This window comes from Leptodactylus fuscus, chromosome 2 (assembly GCF_031893055.1).
Source record: "Leptodactylus fuscus isolate aLepFus1 chromosome 2, aLepFus1.hap2, whole genome shotgun sequence".
Taxonomy (NCBI): Eukaryota; Metazoa; Chordata; class Amphibia; order Anura; family Leptodactylidae; genus Leptodactylus; species Leptodactylus fuscus.
In genome coordinates, this window is record NC_134266.1 from 121,333,162 (window position 1) to 121,354,518 (window position 21,357).

Sequence of the window (21,357 nt, forward strand, 5' to 3'; positions counted from 1 at the left end):
TCAGGCGGAAACTGGGCAGATCCCATTATATTCTTTGACTTTTTAAGTGTATGGGGTTTCCATTTTCTGGGTCCCCAAGTGGACCCATCGAACAAAAACCTGAACGCTAGTGTGAACCTAGCATCTCTGTGCACTGCCTAAGCTTTTGACAGGATTGTGTTAGTAAATCTATCCCCATATGGTTTTACCTTTATCATTCACAACAGAACCTTTTTTTCTATATTTCACCTGATTAGACACATGTCAGGAGAATCCAGTATGACACCCCATATTTATTTACCAATATCTATATATTTCTTCAGTGTACATGGAATCTACATTAAGCAGTAGATATTTTGTATCAGTTGTGGCAATAGAAAGTAACTTATCTTGTAAACATTAGATTGTCTATTGGGAGCTATCAAGCACAGTCAGGTGTTCAACAGCTGTTTTCTGCGGACATGAACAGCCCAAGATGGATGACAGCTGTTTGCCTCTAGGTCACTACTGATATTGGAGGGATTGCTGGTGTGAATTGTTACCTTTTTGGCTTATAAAGCTATAGTATGTGTATGGTCTGCCATAAATCATAATAATTCAACTGATGCAAACTTTCTAAGACATTGTGGTGCTAATCCACACATATGGCAACAAAATACTACTTAAGGCTGGGGCCCTAGGGCCGGAACGCCGCGATTTGCCTGCAGCGGAAAAATTGTGGCGTTTTATAGTAATTCCAAAGTGGATGGAATTCTTGCGAATCCTATGCCCACTTTGTGGGAAAAATTGCAGCATTTCAATCATATCTATGGAAATGCCAGCGGCTTCCCCATAGACATAATGATAACAGAAAGTTATTCGTGAACCTTCTGTTTAAAGCTCTGCGGGAAGAACCGCGATTAGGGTTGAGCGATCAGGATTGGAAATATTCGGATTCCGATTAGCAGTCGAGGAAATTTCACAATCTCGATTGGAATTCCGATCCCGATCTTTTCCGGCGGGATCGAGTTCGGAGGTTATTTCCCACAATGCTTGGCTACTGGCCAATCATTGTGGGAAAAGCTATAGTATCAGATGATCGAGTACTATTAGAAACTCCTGTTTTGAATAGCACACACCCATAGGAATGAATGGAAGTGGCCGGCATGCAGGGGGTTAAGTGGTCGGACGCCGGCAAAGTCTGCGTACTGAACGCTTCCATTCATTCCTATGGGTGCGTGCTATTCGAAACGGGAGTTTCGAATAGTACTCACTCAACTCACAGCAGCGCAGCACAGAGTGATTTACCGCAGCCTGCCACTCTTCTGAGATGTAGCAGAGCCGAGTATATGGCACAACAGGGAGGAAACAGAAGTTCTGCATCTCAGATGTAGCAGAGCTGAGTATACGTTAAAACAGGGATGAAGCAGAAGAGTGGCAGGCTGCGGTAAATCACTCTGTGCTGCGATGCTGTGAGGACGACGAGGCACTCGCCATATAATAAGCCATGGCTGAAGTACGCTAGCCGAGCTCTGCGGGAAGAACCGTGATTAGGGTTGAGCGATCAGGATTGGAAATATTCGGATTCCGATTAGCGATCAAGGAAATTTCACAATCTCGATTGGAATTCCGATCCCGATCTTTCCAATCCTGATCGCTCAACCCTAATCAAGGTTCTTCCCGCAGAGCTCTGCTCATGCCGAGCCGTACACGCGAGCACTTTCCATTCACTTCAATGGGACTGCTCATAGTGAAAAAAGCAGCCCATTCATTTCTATGGGGAGCGCTCATATGCCAGCTCCCATAGAAATGAATGGAACTGCTTTATACGCCGCTTATTCTGAACGTGTTTTACGTTCAGAATAAGCTGCCGTATACGTAGTGTGAATGCACCCTAACACAGGAAGCAGAAGGTACACAACCACAGTTATAAGATATATTGCAGAAATCCCAGGGGACAAACCGGTAATAGAGTATATTTCAGAACACACCACAAACATCAACTGAGCACCATGCATGCACACATCAGGGACAGAAATCAGATACCAAAACAGCACAGAGACTAGTATAAAACAGAATGCATGCATGGTATAAATGTAACAAAACTCATTGCTCAGCCAAAGTAAAATCCATTAGCATTGCAGTGTATTGAATTGGTGATCAGACCCCCAGTCTACAAACTTAGAAAAAATATTTATCACATACGGTGAACACTGTAATGAGAAAAATATTAAAAGAGCAGAATTGCCATTTTTTCACTCTTTAGCAGCTAATAAAAATTCCCAACATTGTATAAATAAAAAGAACATCTGATCTTGCAAAAAAATAACACCTCATGCAGCTCTGTACATAGAAAAAATAAAAAGTTACGAGTGTCCAAATACGGCAAGTCCAAAACATTTTAATTCATTTTTTTAAGGGGTTAAAACATAAAACAAACTACATAAATTTAGTATCCCAAAATTGTACTGACCCATAGAATACAGGTAACATGTTGCTTTGGCTGCACAATGAACACCATAAAAACGAAGCCTGTAAGAAAGTTGCACAAACATAGTTTTTCTCAAAGTCCACCCTATTCTAAATTGTTTTCAGCTTCCCTATACATTGTATATAATATTTCATTGTTATGTAGTATATTTTGTCCTGCAGAATCACAGCTCTATGAACAGAAGGCAAAGAGTCAAGAATGAAAATCGAAAAAATGGCTGAGGTGGGAAGGGGTCAAAGTGACCGGAGCACACAAGGAGGTAGTCAGGCAGCTAGGTCTGCTGGGAAGGCAGAACTACTAGTGAATACAGAGACCTGATATTATATACTGCTATACCTTTTCATATTGATTTAGGGCATGCACCTTTGCCATCATCAAAAGGGGGACAGTTATACAATATATGAAAATAAGTAAAAAGGACAAGTAGATTATGAGAGGTCATGGCAGAAAATGCACACGCTGACAAATTTTAAGGGTTCGTTCACATCTGCTTTTGTATTCAGTTCGAATACACTACTTTTGATGAACTACTTTCCTGTCCGCACGATGCCTGCGGAGATCTGGCAGCAAGCACGTGGACCCCATCATAGTCTATGGGGTCCGTGTGCTTTTACTGCACCAGCGCTTGTAATTGTGTTTGGTATTCCGTTCAGGGGGGTCCCCATGCAGACTTCCCCGGACGGAATTCAAACGCTGATGTGAACGAGGCCTTACATGTTCTTGAGAACACAATGAAAATCAAATATACATTATAATCTGAGTTTCACTGTGTATAAATGGCTGCAGAAAGACAAGTTTTCTCTTAATCTCAGTTGTGACTGTAATCTTAGTGGAGCTGGCTTCAGTTTGTGTAATACGCAGTTATTGTGTTTCATCTGCCTGACTTGTAAATTGTTTTCTGATGTAGAATTTCTTGGTGTCTTGTAAACACAGCGCTCCAATATATCATGTTTCTTGACAAATACTAAGGTCTGGAGATTGTGACACTTCCTTAAAGGCAAAAGGACAAGCAACTTTTACAAGAAATGAAAGAATGTGGTGTATTCTAGAATTACTAGGATTCCATAATTAGCATTTTTTTGGCACCAGCCAATTTTGGACCTGTAGTACCAAGCATTTTTTTCTTTGGTTTTCATTCTATTGATGTAGTTGTGTGATAATGTGCTTTTTTACAAGTTTTATTTTTGAATGGCACCTTTTTGGGTACAAAATTTTTTTTGGTAATGATTACTTGAAAAAAAACAACCTGCAATTCCACCATTGTTCTTGTTGTTCAACAGTACTAGGCAGGACAGCCCTCTCTCCCTTCTCATCTTTACACTTTGTATTGAATCCCTGCTGGCCAAGATCTGTTGGGATCCAGACTTTCGAGTGGTTAAGGTAGAGGATAGGGAATTTAAGGTTTCTCTCTTTGCGGATGATGATGTGCTCCTTACCCTTCCTTCTACCACACACTCTCCTCCTTGCGTCTCCTCAAGACTTCTCTAGTGATTTCTCGAGATATAAGATTAACTCCTACAAGACCAAGGCACTTTCCCTCAATATCCTCCATGACCTCCTGGCCCTCTTTCGTAGTAATTATGGATTCCAATAGCAGACTACTTCTATCCGCTTTCTTGGGGTCCATATCTCCCCTACCTAGGCGATCCTCTACTCTGTTAACTATCCACCGTTATTTCACAAACTGTGATAGACCAACACATAGTAGCAGATAATTGTGAAGTGGAATGAAAATGATACATGGTCTTTTGTAATCAAATCAAAATCTGAAAGGCATGCAAAAATATTCAAACCCCCCCCCCCATTTCAATACTTTGTAGAGTCACTTTTCACTGCAATTACAGCTGCAAATCTTGATTTGGATGAAGCGTCTGTGAACAGCAATTTTCATGTTTTGCCACAGATGCTCAGTGGGATTAGAGTCTGGGCTTTGACTGGGCCTGGACCTTGACTGGAATTCTAACACATTCTTTGATCTAAACCATTCCACTGTAGCTCTGGCTATATGTTTAGAGTCATTGTCTTGCTGGAAAGTGAATCTCCTTCACAGTCTCAAGTCTTCTGAAGCCTCCAACAGGTTTTCTTCTAGGATTGCCCTGCATTTAGCTTGATCCATCATTCCATCAACTCTGACCAGCTTCCCTGTCCTCACATTATTAGGGCTAGTTCACACGGGGGTGTACTGGCGGATTTTGGTCCTGTTTCTGATGTGGGAAGCTGCGTCAGAATATGGCCAAAATCTGCCTGCCGGCACTCTGGTCCGGCGTAGGCCCAAATGAATGGGCCTAGTCCAGAGCGTGCTGCGAGGAAAGGGCAGCTCATTTCTTATTTGTTGCCGCTAGCGGAAAAAAGAACGCTAGCGGTCTACATAGACCACCATTGTGAGGGGGCGGATTATGACGTGGATTCTGCGCCAAAATCCGCCCCCCTCTTGCCCCTTGTGAACGGGCCTTATGCAGCCACCACCATGTTTCACAGTAGGGATAGTGTGTCCAGGGTGATGAGCAGTGTTACTTTTCCACCACACATAGCACCTTGCATTTATGCCAAAAAGTTCAACTTTGGTCTCATCCAACCAGAGCATCTTCTTCCACATGTTTGCTGTGTCCCCTAGATGGCAAAACAAGAAGAAAAATCTGGAGAACAACCGATAGATCACATATTAAATCATCAGAATTAGAAAGGATGGACAATCCTCAATAAATATAAAAATATATCAAATTTATTTAATAAATATAACAAAACATAAAAGAAGCAGCAGGGCAAGATGTTACAAAAACCACAGAGAATGATACAGAATATATCGCACAGGTGTGTACTGCACACAGAACAAAAGGCACCAATAATTTTATAAGGGTATATATGTCTCATCATCCTTTCTAATTCTGATGATTTAATATGTGATCTATCGGTTGTTCTCCACATTTTTCTTCTTGTGTGGTCTACTTTATTCTGTGTGGAGATCCATAGTCAATAGGATAGTTTCCTTTGGGGCAAATTTTGTTGTGTGTTGTTACCCTAGATGGCAAAAGGCATAGTGCAAATGGCACTTCTTATAACTTTCTTTCAACAATGGCTTTCTTCTTAACACTCTTCCATAAAGGCCAGATTTGTGGAGTGCATGATCTATAGTTGTCCTGTGGACAGATTCTCCCACCTGTACTGTGGATTTTCACAATGGTTTTGGAAATCGCAGCATGCCCGCTGCGTATATTTTTCTGTAATGTGTTGGGATTTATTAGAATCCCATCCACTTTGCAGTTACTGTAAAACATTGTGTTTTTTTCCAAACTCTTTACTTGTATTTTTATATGCAGATCCCCTAAAGAGTCTATGCTGCTTATACTTACAAATAGAGATGTTCTGATCTGCCTTTTAGGATTCTGCTCTGAATAGGAATCTAACATTCAGAGCCCATAATTGCAATACTCAAAATATGTCATATCGACTGCCATTGCTATAGACTATATCAGGGGTGGGCAATTAATTTTCCCATGGGGCTGCATAAGAAATTGAAACTATTCTAGAGGGCCATGTGCTCCACCCACTTCTACGTTGGCTCCGCTCATTCTCAATCATCTTTTCATGTGCCCCCACAAAGTATAATCCTCCTACAGTCACCCGTACATTATATGCTCTCACATTATAATGTTCCCTTCCAACTGCCCCACTGTATTAAGTCCCTCTACTTATGCTCCAGTTTAAACTGGTGGAAACTAGAGGGGGACATTAAACTCGGGCAGCTGGAAGCAACAATTAAACCGTAGCGGTAGTTGGAGGGTGACATTAAACTGGGGGCAACTAGAGGCAGACAGGTCCCCCTCCAGCTACCTGCACGATTTAATGCCCCCTCCAGTTGTCCTCAGTTTAATGTCCCCCCAGTTTAAGTACTCAGTTCATCTACCCCCAGTTTCATGTCCCCCCCTCCATTTCTCTACCAGTTTCATATCCCCTTCATCTGCCCCATTTCATGTCCCCCCTCCATCTCTCCCCCAGTTTCATGTTGTTACCCTCCATTTCTTCCCCCAGTATAACATTCCCCCTCCATCTATGCCCCCAGTATAACATTCCCCCTCATCTCTGCCCCCAGTATAACATTCCCCTTCCATATCTGCACCCAGTATAACATTCCCCTTCCATATCTGCACCCAGTATAACATTCCCCTTCCATCTCTGCCCCAGTATAACATTCCCCTTCCATCTTTGCCTCTAGCTTACTGAGACACAGACACACACAGACAGACAGACACACTCTCCACCCTGCATCTCACATGCCCCCTCCCTCCCCTCTCAGTACCTTAGGACACACACCACACATGTCCATCTTCTTGTTCTGTCCTACCGGTACTAAGACACACCTCCCTAGACACGCTTCCCTAGTCAAGCTATGCAGGCCGAACTGAATTAGTCGGAGGGCCGGATATAGCCGGCGGTCCGTACATTGCCCAGGTCTGAACTATATGCATGCTCCTTATTGACTCCTGTGTCCTGGGTCTGCCATCTGAAATAATAACTTGGTGTCATGAATTATACAGTGTCAGCAGTAAATATGCTCATATTTAGTGACCTTGCTTTAGTGATCATGTATCAATGACAATATTTTATTTAACTAATTGGTAATTGGCTCATTTGGGCAAAATAAAATAGCAAAGTGAATAAAATAATAAGGGATAAAATAATTAGAGATCCAAGGTTAAGATGGACTTCAGAAATCTTGCCAAAAGCATCTGCTATTAACTAATAAGAATAATTGCCTGTTCATTGCTCCTTCACATCACGAATGGTTTTAATATATCTCATATTTCTGGTCATTTATCAAGAAGTTGACATTCTTTCCATATTCGCCATATTTATCTTACCAAGAGACAAGAGCGTGAGACTTGATTTTATATCTATAAGTGAGCTGTCTGGGGGAGGCAAATCGCCCAAAATATGTACCCAGGGACCAGTGGAGTAACTAGGAATGGCGGGGCCCCGTGGCGAACCTTTGACATGCCCCCCCCCCCGATCGACGCCAAAGACCCCGACCACCCAGTATTATGCCCCATAGTTCCCCCAGCACACAGCATTATACCCCATAGTGGCCCCTTTACTCAGTATTATGCCCCATAGTGGCCCCATCACCCAGTATTATGCTCCATTGAGGACACCCATTAACAATTATTACACTCTGGGGTCTTTTCAGACCCCAGAGTATAATAATCAGAGACCGAGAGGGGGATACAAACATAAACACTGTTACTTACCTATCTCTGCGCTCCCCGCTGTCGGCTATCTTCAATGACGTCAGGGACGTCATGTGACCCGGGGCCTGCGTCACGACACATAAGGATACAGGCTCCGGTCATGTGATGTCAGACGTCACACAAGTAGGCCCCGAAGCCTTGCGGAGCGTGGAGAGGTAAGTAACACTGTTTGTTATGTTCGCTTACCTCTCCCAGGCCTCCAATCATTATACTCAGGGGTCTGAAAAGACCCCTGAGTATAAAAATGATGTTTGCAGGGCCCGCAGTGTCACTTACTGATCCCGGCCCCTGCCAGGATCGGTAAGTAAGTAGGGCCCATTACCGGCTGGAGTAACTCCAGCCGGTAACGGCCTATTAAAAAACAAAACAAAACGCAGCAGTAGTGGCTGTCGCCGGGCTCCCTAATGTCCTGGGCCCTGTGGCAGCTGCCTCTGCTGCTTCCCCGATAGTAACGCCACTGCCAGGGACCATGACTTTTATATCTCCATTTATGTTACAAGAAGCCTTGCATGGTGAAATTTGCATAAACAGTAAGCTAACACTTTATAGACATATAGTTAGTCAATAGAATCAGCAGAAAAAACAAACAAACATACATCGTAAGGATTGACTGAAGCCCAGATAAAGTCAAATAGTTACAGGAATTTACATAAACACATAAAACAAAATGTTCTTTTTAATACACAATAGTTAGTATTCTCCATGCAATCTCTACCTTTATTCATGATTAGAGATGAGCGAACAGTAAAATGTCCGAGGTTCGATATTCGTTTCGAGTAGCCCCTCAATATTCGACTACTCGAATCGAATATCGAACCCTATTATAGTCTATGGGGGGAAAATGCTCGTTTCAGGGGTAGGCAACGTTCGATCAAATTATACTTACCAAGTCCACGAGTGAGGGTCGGGCTGAATCCTCCATGCAGTCTTCTCCTTGCAGCGTCCCCGCGGCATCTTCCGGCTCTTCATTCACTCTGCCAGGCATCGGGCCTGGGCAGAGTCGACTGCGCATGCCCGCACTACAAGCGGTGCACTTGAATCCTTCTGCACCCTCAGTTCTGCTACATCAGAGCCGAGGGTGCACTTGAGTCCTTCTGCACCCTCAGCTCTGCTACATCAGAGCCGAGGGTGCACTTGAACCCTTCTGCACCCTCGGCTCTGCTACACCACCGGAGCGCACGGCCAACTCTGCTCAATCTCCGGCATAGCAGAGCTGGCCGTGCACTGAACTCTTGGCTACACCACCGGTGTAGTTGAGAGTTCAATCTCCGGCATAGTAGAGCTGGCCGTGCACTGAACTCCCAGCTACACCACCAGCGTAGTTGAGCTCAGCACACACATTCAGCTCTGCTTCATCACGCCAATAGAATGCATTGGCCAGCGCTGATTGGCCAGTTTACAGAATTCGGCCAATCAATGCTGGCTCTGTCGGAGGAGGCGGAGTCTAAGGTCGGACCTGAATGGAGACTGGTGTGGAGCGATCTTAGACTCCACCTCCTCCGGCAGAGCCAGCGCTGATTGGCCGAATTCTGTAAACTGGCCAATCAGCGCTGGCCAATGCATTCCTATTGGAAAAAGTTAGCTTGCGAAAATCGCAAGCTGACAGGGATTTCCATGTAATAAAGTGACTTATATGCCCCCAGACATGCTTCCCCTGCTGTCCCAGTGTCATTCCAGGGTGTTGGCATCATTTCCTGGGGTGTCATAGTGGACTTGGTGACCCTCCAGAGACGGATTTGGGTTTCCCCCTTAACGAGTATATGTTCCCCATAGACTATAATGGGGTTCGAAACCTGTTCGAACAGTCGAACAGTGAGCGACTGTTCGAATCGGATTTCGAACTTCGAACATTTTGGTGTTCGCTCATCTCTAGTAAAGACCATCACTCTCATATAGTCTTGCATCAATGTATCATTGAAATGAATCATATTGCATGCGCAGCCAGCTATTCTAAATGGTGGAAATCTGTGAAAATTCAACATTCAAGACCTTCATTTTAGGATTCTGAGTTGTTGGGTTTTTTTTTGTTCATAGATTTCCATGGATTTTACCTTCTGACATGACTGTAGAACTCAGATGATTTTCAACTGTAATAATTTAAGAAAAAGTGTGAAATCAAAAATATTTCTATGTTTAGTCATGACCCCAGTGTATGAAGGTTCAGTAAGATATATGTCACCGGGCCTTCAGAGATAAGTTAATCATGAGTATGTGGGCTGGAAAGTAGAGCCTGACAATAATACAGCTGGATCACAGGCACAGAATAAGAGGTTTAGACACCCAAGGCTGTAAGGGAAAGGCTTCACAGCAGGCCATTCTCACACATTGGCAGCTGATATGGAATTCCATCTCCTCAGTATCAGAGATTTGGCGGTATACTCGCATGGCCAGAAGTGCTCTAGAGTTACTATTTTTGGAATAACTAATATTTTATTTCTAGGATAACATGCTTGAGAAACCCATTGCCCGTTCATATTGATGTGCGATTTGTAAAACTGCTAAAAATGTTTTTCTCTTTTTTCTTGATGTTAAGGATATAAGCTTCAGCTTAAACACATATCTGCAGGTTAAGACAATAACTGGGTATATTACAAGAGCTGGGAAAATGTGATTTACACTACCTGTTATATGAATCTATGGGCTGCCTCTATTCACAGTGGAGACACAGTACCCCTTCTGACCCATGTCGACAACCTCTCACCCAGCCAAACCAATACCCTGCTTCAGACTTATGAGGAGCAATAACCCCAAAACAGCTGCCTGTGGAAGGGTCTGTCTTTTGGAACAGATATTCTGGTTTGACTGAATTCACATACAAAGTCTCTAGGTTTCATACAAAACCAGGCATTGATCTATAGCTAGCTATCTTTCAAAAGGTGATGCTAGAGTGGTTTTTCTTTTTTTCCATCTAGGAGAACTAGAGCATGCATGGTCTGTTAGACTCTATACACTGTAAGGTGTCCTGTAAAGGCAATGTCTTTCAAAGGAGACAGTACTCCTTCTAACTCAAGTTGATGACAGTATCTTGCTTCACAGTTCTCTGTGGATGGTGGCACTAGAGTGAGTTTTTCTTTTTCCATCTAGAACTTATTTACATATTTCTTTCCATAATGACAGAAACATTAGCAAACAAGGGCCTGGGTTTTAGAAATTAGAGAGTTTTAGAAGGATTACAAGATCTTCTGTTCCAGAATGTGAGGATGTGATGAACCAATGCCACTAAAACTTCCTGTAATGATTTCTGTTATCCCCCAGTTTGCCCATGTGCTAGTTTCATTATTATTTTAAAATAAGGTTACAAACAAAGTAAAAAACATGTCCAGGCCATTTTAGCACAGAGCTGTTATTCCACAACATTCATGCATACATAGAAGCTTCATAATGTGCATTATTTTCTAAAAAATAAAATTTTTATGAGACTCCCAGTAGGTTCAGTTTATTGATAGTATATTTGGTATAAGCCATGTGCCAACCCACATATTGTGTTGATGGAGAACATGTTTTATTTGGCATATCCTGATTTATGGATTCCACATTTTTGGCCACGTGGCCAGAGACATGGCATTTTTCTTTCATTGCACTGTTAAGTTGGATAATATATTACAATAAATTGTTCTATTCTATACATAAATACTTATTTTTGGCATTATGTTTTATTTAAATAGCAATTTCTTCACTTTTTTTTACCTATAATTGATGCCGTTGTTTCCATTGGAAACATTTTTCCCATGGAAAAGGAGTTTGTCACCAGAACCCAGCATGTCAACTCACCACCGCAGATAAATAGGATAGAGTAGATAGATTCCAACTGTTGGCACCCATTTGTCCTCCAGCTATTTCTTACAAGTTTCCTCCATATCCATATCCGCTCGGATTGGCTGAGCATTAATATGTTTTGAATGGATAGTAAAGTGCTGCCAACAGTTTTGGCAACTGCTTATCTTCCCTGAGAACAAAAGGATTGGGCATATTTACATTCAACTGCCTTATTCTTTTGTCCCCAACATCTGCCATGGATTTAGTGTTAGAAAGACCCAATAGGCATTAGAGTCAGTTGGGTGGTTCAGCCAACAATCACCTAATGTGTTTCTCCAGCTTTACTCCTGTATATGCCAAATTCATTCTCATCAGTTCATGAAACTTTAGTTTTCAGTTTTGGTGTTCGATTCAAAGTTTCTTATTAAGCTGAGTTCACACTGAGTTTTTTGGTCAGGAATCCACCTAAAAAAAAGCCTCCCAATAGAGTTCTATTAAGAGGCTGATTTTGAGGCGGATTTCTGACCAAAAAACTCCATGTGATCTCAGCCTTAAACCAGTCTTGACTGTTTCCTACTTCTCTAACATAAAAGCTTCAAGTGCTATGAAAGTTATGTTAATACTGTAGATTTACTGGACTATCTGATATCGCTCCAACCTATCCTCCCTTCTGTTCATACTGTTCTTTGGTGACAGGCACACATCCATGTGCGTGTCGCTGGGCCGTGATTAAACTACACGGACAGCACATAGATGACATATGTGTGTCACCTGTGGCTGCAAAATGGACAAGAATAGGATCTTCCTGAACTTTGCTCCTGGTTCACGGCCCCATACACCAGTCTGTAATAATACATGGTAGCGTGTGTATGGGGCCATAGAAATGAATGGGTCAATGTGCTAGCTGTGATAGATAAGGCTAGCACACTGTATAAACGGTTGTGTGCATGAGGCCTTATACTGGAGATACATCATTTATCAAATTTAAGTAGATCTTACCTGAATCTGATATGTATGGAGGCAACCAAACTAACCACAGTCATAGGTCCTTGTTTGGTGTCTGGCAGGGATTTATTTCCTTCATCCTAAGACAGGACATTGATGGGTAACAGAAGTATGCTTGTTTTTGGGAGACAAAGGTGTTCACCTTACAGTAGTAACTCTTTCATAAACATATGTTACCTGGTACTACTACTACTACTACGGTTGTAATTTTAATGGTGGTTTTCATTTATTGCAGCTAGAAAACTATATCCATGATAATGTGAAAAGTGAGATGCCAGTTTCCCATCTATCAGCTGATCAGAATCAAACAGGCACCATGGCGGAAACTGGATCAAATCTATTTAGTCAAACAGCAGAACAAACACGCAAACTGACGGAAGTTGAGACCCAGGTATGCAAGACTAAAACACACTAAATGTTCCAGTATTGACACATATCTTTATGTATAATATAAATCTGTATCTACTGTAAAAAGCAAAAAGTAGAGGCCAAACTCTAATGATTCCAAAGTAAAAAAAAGTAGAGTCTATTCACTCAACAGTGTCACATTTCAGTCCAACTCATAGGTCTCATGGAGTTCATCAGAAACGTTGCATTATTGGGTGAATAAACTCCCCTTTTCCAGTTTGGAATCGTTGGAGTCCTCACTCTATATTTTTCTTTTCATGTGTGAGTATGGCCTATGACCATTTACTTGCCCATGGTGGTGATATCTCTTGCTTCTACTGTAACAAGCAGAAGAAATAGCTGTTTGTTTCTAATTTACTGATCTGCAGCCTTGGAGATCAGATATGTGCTTTATGTTCCATTTATGTCTCTTGTCTCATTCTCTACCTATACAGTTTATCACTGTCCGATCAGGTTGCTATTTATGATACCAGTTCTCCCCTTCCTGCCTAAGGTCCTGGTGTGTTTTATATACCTGAATTCTTATTATTGGTGCAAGTCTTTGCACTATGTATTCTTTTTGCTTTCCACTGTTACAACATAGACTTTGTTTACCTTTGCCTATAGTCATGAGAATCCTGTTACATTCAGAACATTTCTAACTAATCCTAACACTAACATAAATCTGTCTTGTACATTATTTCTGCACTTATTCTGCTAACTCTCCTGTAAGTATTTTCTTACGACATACTCTGCATTCAATTTGGAGACATTTTTATTGTTCAAATGACACATTCTGTGTTAAGTCAACTTTTTTCACATGACTCTTTCTTCATTCTGTACATTCTTATAGAAGATTAATTTTCACTGGATAATGGTTTTGTTTATATTTACTGAATGATATATTTTCAATATCCAGATATAGCAATGTGGAGATGACATGGATGGAGGAGGCCCACGATGGCTGCGCCTCGTTCCAACTTTGTCATAATGGCTTTGGTGCCCAATACTCTTACAGAATCAGAGATGCCACAGTGATGAGGGGTCATACTTGGCTACAACATAAATTGAACCCTCAGTTCAGTTCTCTAGACATTAGACTCTACAACCTGGATGCCAACAGGTTCTTTTACGCGCCCGTAACTGTTGAAAAAACACCATGCACACATTTAGCCTTCCCCTGTCTAACTACTCTCCCATTTTATTCACTCCTAACAATAGTTAGGGATAACCCAATGCTATTGTCCATGTTGAAAACCTGAATTCCCGTCAGGCATCACTTTGCTCTTCCCACCCCCCTCATCTATTTTTTGTCTTCCGTATTGCCTCAATCCAGGCTTTCAATGAAGAAGGGCACCCAGATCATAGGTGCCCCATGATGGAAAAGGGCCAAAAGGTTTGTAATTAGGACTGTTCCCTATAAGCAAATCTCAGCTTACTAACAGATTGACTATGAGTCATACAATTCAGGACCTGGACAGTGGATTTCTCATGATCTGGAACTGACACAAGTTTTAATCCTTCAAACCACTGCCAGGACACTGAAATACATGCCACCAATCTTATACTGGGAAATGTTTTTTGAAAATGAGACACACAGACTACCTCACCCCCTGCAAAACTTCCACATAAAGAATATACCAACCCCAACTTGGTGGCTGATATGTACCACTGTCTTTGACTGAGCAATAACTTTTAAGCTTTTAGGCCCCAATGTAAAATAGGTAATGGGTCCCCACTTACCTTTTGCTATCTATATAATTGGTGTGTTGTTGTTTTGTAGAAAAGCCTTTAGGCCTCCTGAACTTCCAGGGTCTAGTATTATTTACTGTCTCTGCACCCCATATAGCTACATCTTTGGTGTTTGATCATGCCCAGTAATTAAATCGCTTTGGAATAGGGTTCTAGTATTTATCCACACACAGACGCCCAAGAGTGTTTACCCCTTAACACCCAGCTGGGCCCCTTTTGCTCATTTACTCAAAACCACTGCCCTCTGTATCCAACTAGGTAGGATTCTTGTAGTCTGTGCATCTTCAACCCCTTATCTAACGATTACTACTCTTCTCTCCTTTACACCATTCCCTGAACATCAAACCTGTGATCCACCAGTTAGGCATTTAACATATCTCTCCCTGGTGATAACAACATGATGAATCTACTTTACTTGCAGCATTGTAATATCACTTTTTCGTGTTCTCATGAGTGTTCATTTGAACTTCTCCTAGCTGTTGTTAAACTAGACCTCATCTACTGGAACATCTCCAATGGCAACTCAGAGCCCTTTTTTTTGTACAGCCCCCCTTTGTGACCCACTCTTCTTTCCCTTCCCTCCCTCTTTTTGCTTTCTTTTCTTGTTGCCTGTGGGCTTTAACAGCAGGTTGTTAAAATAACATACCATTTTTTCAATACAAACATTTATAAAAAATGTATCTTTATATACAGGTATATGTGTGTGTATGAGTATATAAGTAATTTTATATTGCTAAATATCATCTAGGTAAACAAATATAATATTTTTATTCTCCACATTGTTCTACTTTCCCATAATGTTCTGTTCAGTATAGCTTTAATGACTGGAAGTGGAAACATTTCTGTATGTAAAGAAGTTTGGACATTTTACGTCTACTAAATTATTTTTTCCCCCTTTATTTCTTATTATATGTGTCTAAATGACAGGTCCTTAACCAGACAAATAGGCTGGAGATCCAATTATTGGAAAATTCCATATTCACAATCAAGCTAGAAAAAGCAATGCTATTGCAGAGTCAAGAAATCAGTAACTTGCGTGAAAAGAACAGGTGCAAACCTTCATCTGAATTTTGATGTTGATTATGTGAAATATTTTGTTAATTCATATTATTTTAACACAAGTAAATATTAACCTGCTAGTGACTAACGTATAGACTTGAGGGCTAGATCACATATAACTTTCCAGGGGTCATATCTTTTGAATGGGTGGATGTTCATGGGCACAGCTAGAATCAAATGTGGTATGGCATTTAGCATTTTGTTCTTGCTGACTGATCCTCGTTAAGGTCTAAAACAGTTCAGTCAGTAAGAGGTTAAAATAAAGAATAAGTCACATATTATAATATTACTTTCAGAACATTTAATGCTATATACCATGTTAATTGCTGTCAGGTATTTGTACTGTGTATTCACGTTAATTAAAAGGGACTATGTCAACAGAAAACTCTATGTGAAACTAATGACAATACCTTGTAGGCCTGCTTCTACACTTTCCAAAGATGCCTTTCTTTTCATCATTGCATCTACCTTTTCATGATTTTTTTTTTATCATATGAAAGTTAGCTGAAAAAGGTACTGTCATTAGTTTGATGTTGATTTTCCTGCTGGCAAACTCCCTTTAATGGACTACTGCCTTTTAAATATCACTGACCCTAATTATAGAAATTGTTTTTTTATCTCATTCACAGTTCACAGGGTGCTTTCACACAGAGTTAACGCTCCGCTCATTCTGACACGTAAACACGTGTCAGAGTGAGTGGAGTAAAACGTGATCACAACATGCGTATCACATTGAAAGCAATAGGTAAAAAAAAGCCTTCCATTGAGTTAAATGGGTAGCGCGCGTAAGACCGAACCCATTGAAGTCAAAGGGATTCTGTTTTACACTGCTGACTCTGACACGTGTTTATGTGTCAGAATGAGCGGAGCGTTACTCCATGTGAAGGCAGCCAAAGGAAACTTCTGTGGCCTTTCTGCTTCAATTATACCTGTAGGGAAATTGCCGTAGGTATAATTGACATGCTGCGTCCGTTGACCGTTTTGGAAATCGTAGCATGTCCACAATGTGTGGATGTGTGGTTTCCGTCATGTGGGGCCCCCGCCCTTAAAGTATGAATGACGTAGAAATGCATAGTTGTAAAGTTCAAAAACCTCATGAAATTTTCCCTGTCATGTCTAATAATATACCAGTGGAATCTTCAGATCTTTCTGTGCTTAACACATAATTCACCATAATGAACTGATTCCTAGACATTTAATGGGCATATTTTGCCCTCATATCATTTCTGTATACCAGTGACCATTTAAGCCTACCATAGTTTTAGGTCAGCTGTATTCAATTATTCCACAACATTGTCGAGTGCAATATGAGTTTATAGATATTTTGTTTTTCCTTTAACTTATTTTAGTGTGATAAAAGAAGATGTTAAATTCAGATCTGCTGCATCTTCATGTCAGCATTATAATAGGACAGGAGCTCTGTTTAATGGATATTAAAGCAGTCTTTGCAATTCCAGTTTTCTAGAGAATAAAGTTTTGGAAATGGAGGAACAACACAAAGAAGAAATAAAAGTATTGAGAGCTGAGAAACTTCATGTAGATGAGTTACTTTCCAAGCAGAGTCAAGTCATTGAAGAACTGGGAGAACAACTCAGTGAAGCAATGCAAAACAACACCATGCTACAAAGACAGCAGACATTAATCATGGAGACTGTGGACCAACTCACCAACCTGGTTACACAATATAACCGTTAGTAGTCAAATGTTTCTGTGTTTTAAAGAGGAACTTAACAGGACTTTTCACCACCTTCACACTTTCACCAACTTAAGTTCAAGCACAATTGGAATTTTCTCTCTAGCCTCCACAATCCTCAGCAATCAATCAAACTTAAGGCCAAGGCATCACGTGGCGTAAATTCTGCAGTTATACCTACAGAAACCTCTCTGAACGTTTTGTGAAAAGCGATGTGGGAAAAACAGTGATACGTTGCCACTACGTTTTTTCCCACATCACTTTTTTTGTTGTGGAACGCTAAAGGGGTTGTCCAGGCTAAAATTTTATTTATTAATTAAGCCAGAAAAGTGAAAAAATAAAAAATAAATGAAAACCATACTCATCTGTCCCCAATGATTAGCGCCTCCCCGTTCAGTCCAGTCATGCAGCTTGTCTTGTGGTGAAAGTACTCGACGCACGTGACAGCTGAGGTAAATCAGTGACCTCAAGAAGGCAAAAGGGGGCGTCACTACCTGGGGCTTCCCTGACTTTCTTCCTGAGGCCTCTACCCAATCAAAAGCTTTCTTAGAATCTGTGCTGAAAAGGACAAGCACAATGAAGTGTTTTTAGCATAGTAAATGGCATGAATCAGTCTCACAATATTAAACCTGCCTTCACTATCTGGAACAAATCCCATTTGCATTGGGTCAATCATGTCCCCCAGTACCAATGCAACTGTAAGCCAGTTGCTTTTGTGCCCTGTTCACATCTGCTTTTGTATTCTGTCCGGGGAGAGTCTACATGGAGATCCCCCCTCCCCAATGGAAAACAAAGGCAATTGCAAGTGCTGGGCTGTAAAAGCACACAGACCCCATTATAGTCTATGTAGTCCGTTCGGATTCTCCACAAATGGAATACAAAAGCAGATGTGAACCAACCCTTAGCCTATCATTTAAAGCCAGTGTTTTGGAGGGATATGGGCCTATAACTCGAGCAAAGATTCACACTTCACACTCCAAGAATTTTCCAAAATACTATCTAGCCTCCCTAAAGGTAAAAGCCTGGGCCCGACAATTTCCCCATTTCATACTAGAACAAGTTCCAGGAAATATTGTTCCTTCTCAACCAAAGCTGCATGAACCCTGCAATCTTTGCAGGCCTTTATAACAATCAATGTCAGATTTGTGAACAGTTACTGGATTATATGATTGTGTTCTCTCCCCTAAATTGAAATATTCATTATGAATAGAGATGAGCGAACAGTAAAATGTCCGAGGTTCGATATTCGTTTCGAGTAGCCCCTCAATATTCGACTACTCAAATCAAATATCGAACCCTATTATACTCTATGGGGGAAAATGCTCGTTTCAGGGGTAGGCAACGTTCGATCAAATTATACTTACCAAGTCCACGAGTGAGGGTCGGGCTGGATCCTCCGTGCAGTCTTCTCCTTGCAGCGTCCCGCGGCGTCTTCCGGCTCTTCATTCTCTCTGCCAGGCATCGGCATGTCCACACTACAAGCGGACAGTCGGCTCTGCCCAGGCCCGATGCCTGGCAGAGTGAATTCAGAGCCGGAAGACGCCGCGGGGAAGCTGCACGGAGAAGACTTCTAAAGGTAGGAGAAGAACCAGCATTGATTGGCCGACTGTATAGCATTCGGCCAATCAATGCTGGTTCTGCATCGAACTTTTCCATTCGAACAGCGAGTGGTACTCGATCGAGTACGAGTATTTCGAATACCGTAGTATTCGATCAAATACCTACTCGATCGAGTACTACTCACTCATCTCTAATTATGATCATTATTCATAAAATAATAATAAACATATTGTGAAATATTCTATTGAGCTATAATCTAGTTAAATATTTTTTCTAGGAGACTGTCTGACAACAAATGCCCATCTTTTAAACTCCTGCATTGGTTGTTACTACACTCACTAAGTTTTGATATATAGGCTTGCTATAATAGTCTTGGCAAAACAGCTTTATATATAATGTTACCAATGCTCAAATATTATATATTGAATTGATAACACTTAAAGAAACCCATAATAACCATAGCAAAAACAAATGAGGCTGAGGTTCCATGTTGCAAAAACGCAGCTTTTTTTGTTGCAGATTTTGCTGCATTTTTTTTTGAGCCATGAATGGCTTCAAAAGGAATGCGAAATATAGAGGAAGCTTCTTATACTCTCTTCTCCTTATTCTGCTCCTGACTTTGTTAAAAAAAAAAAAAAAAAAACACTCAGCAAAATCTGCAACAAAAAAAGCTGCTTTTCCGCAACGTGGGGCCTTAGCCTAAGACACTATTTTGCTATTTCTTGTTCCCTGTCTCAGGCTTATTACTGCAAGTAATCTATCTTTTGATTTTCCAGATATTTCAGTAATTTCAAAAGAGGAGCAACTGAGCTTTCGAGACTGTGCAGACGCTTATAAAGCTGGTCTGACGTCAAGTGGAGTTTACACTTTGCACTTCCCAAACTCCACAGAATCAATTCAGGTTAGTAATAATCTACACTTTTCTTCTATTCTTTTCATCTTGTTTCTTGGAATTAGAGTTTACAAATATTTATGTTAATGTATGTAATAGTTAATGTATGTAAGACCCATTTCCACACTTAACAACTGCATAAAAAAGAACCAACTAAAGAAAGCATAAAGCTACAATGTATCTGGTGTTCTCGTGACAAAATCTGGATGTGACAATGTACTTACAGGGTAATAGAATGGATGTTACGAAGATAAAATGCATGGATATCCAGATTACCAAATAAAAAATAGTGATAAAAAACAGGTTTCAAAAAAGGCATTGAGATGTGTGAATAGAATAATATAAAACCGTATAATTATTGGGAGTTAAATAGTTTAGTTTTTGTTTTTTTTTTAAAAAAAAAATAGTGATGTATCATATAAAGTACCATAATTGAAATAATTCCTGGAAGGGGGCATTATGGACAGGGAAGCATTATCAGCTTTCTTGTTCTTCCTCTCCACAGGGGGACATAAACATCTGTCACTAAAGGGGCGTTAACACTATCGCCACTGTCTGCTGCGGGGAAACTAGGCAGGGGACGTCTTGATGGCCATCAGCTTTAAAACCCATTCATTTGAAAAGGGATTCTACCACTAAACCCAAATTTTTTCTAATTACCACGCCGGAATAGCCTTAAGAAGTCTCTTACCTTTAGACGTGGTCTCCGCTGCGGCGTTCCTTAGAAATACCGTTTTTTTACCGGTATGCTAATGAGCTCTCCGCAGCAATGAGGGTGGGCCCCAGCGCTCAAACGGCGATGGGGACATCCCCACTGCAACCCCGCCTCTTCTGTCTTCCAACGCGGTTTAACTTCCGACGCCTGCGCAGTTCAATGCAGGAGCATACAGCGGCCTCCCAAAAATGGGCGCCGGCCGCAGTACACTCCTGTATTGAACTATAAGAGCAAGAGCAGCCACCCAAAAATGGCCGGCGGCCGGCAGCCATTTTTTGGAGGCCGCTCTTGCTCTTGTAGTTCAATACAGGAGCCTACTGCGCAGGTGTCAGAAGTTGGACCACATCGGAAGACAGAAGAGACGGGGTTGCTGCTGAAGATGGAGGTGTCGCTGGAACAGAGCTCTCGGGCATCAGATACTATACTATTACTATGGATGAACTGAACAGTTCCATCATTGGTCCTGATTTCTTTAAAGGGATTCTATCATTAGAATCCCTTTTTGAATAAAGACCACGTTGGAATAGTCTTTAGAAAGGCTATTCTTCTCTTACCTTTATTATTCTGATTCGCACCGCCATACCGTTGTAATTTCATTTTTCCTCCATATGCAAATGAGTCTTCAGAAAGCACAAGGGGTGTTCCCCTTTTGCTCACAAAGGTGGTGTCCCCTGTGCTGCATTAAGACTTTCTAGAGACGCCTCCATCTTCTTCAGCAAACGCTTCTCTGCCGTGTCATCCTCAGCGTCATCTCCCTGCGCCTGTAAACGGCCACAGTAAATAGACTAAAAAGACATGCACAGTCAACTCTGCCCAAAGCCCAATGGAAGAGCCAACTGAGCA

The 21,357-nt window shown here is 41.3% G+C and overlaps 1 protein-coding gene across 2 annotated transcripts in view; it reads left to right on the forward strand.

The window, feature by feature from the left end:
• The window catches only part of LOC142195043 (angiopoietin-2-like), a 53,858-nt gene that overhangs the window by 3,403 nt on the left and 29,098 nt on the right, over positions 1 to 21,357 (forward strand). Inside the window, exons 2-5 of one of the 2 annotated variants that reach the window (XM_075264554.1) lie at positions 12,692 to 12,847; positions 15,523 to 15,644; positions 17,112 to 17,344; positions 19,684 to 19,808. In XM_075264554.1, the coding sequence (XP_075120655.1) occupies positions 12,692 to 12,847; positions 15,523 to 15,644; positions 17,112 to 17,344; positions 19,684 to 19,808 (636 nt within the window). Of the gene's footprint in view, positions 1 to 12,691; positions 12,848 to 15,522; positions 15,645 to 17,111; positions 17,349 to 19,660; positions 19,809 to 21,357 lie in introns of both variants that reach the window. The other variant, XM_075264553.1, reaches the window with a different exon arrangement.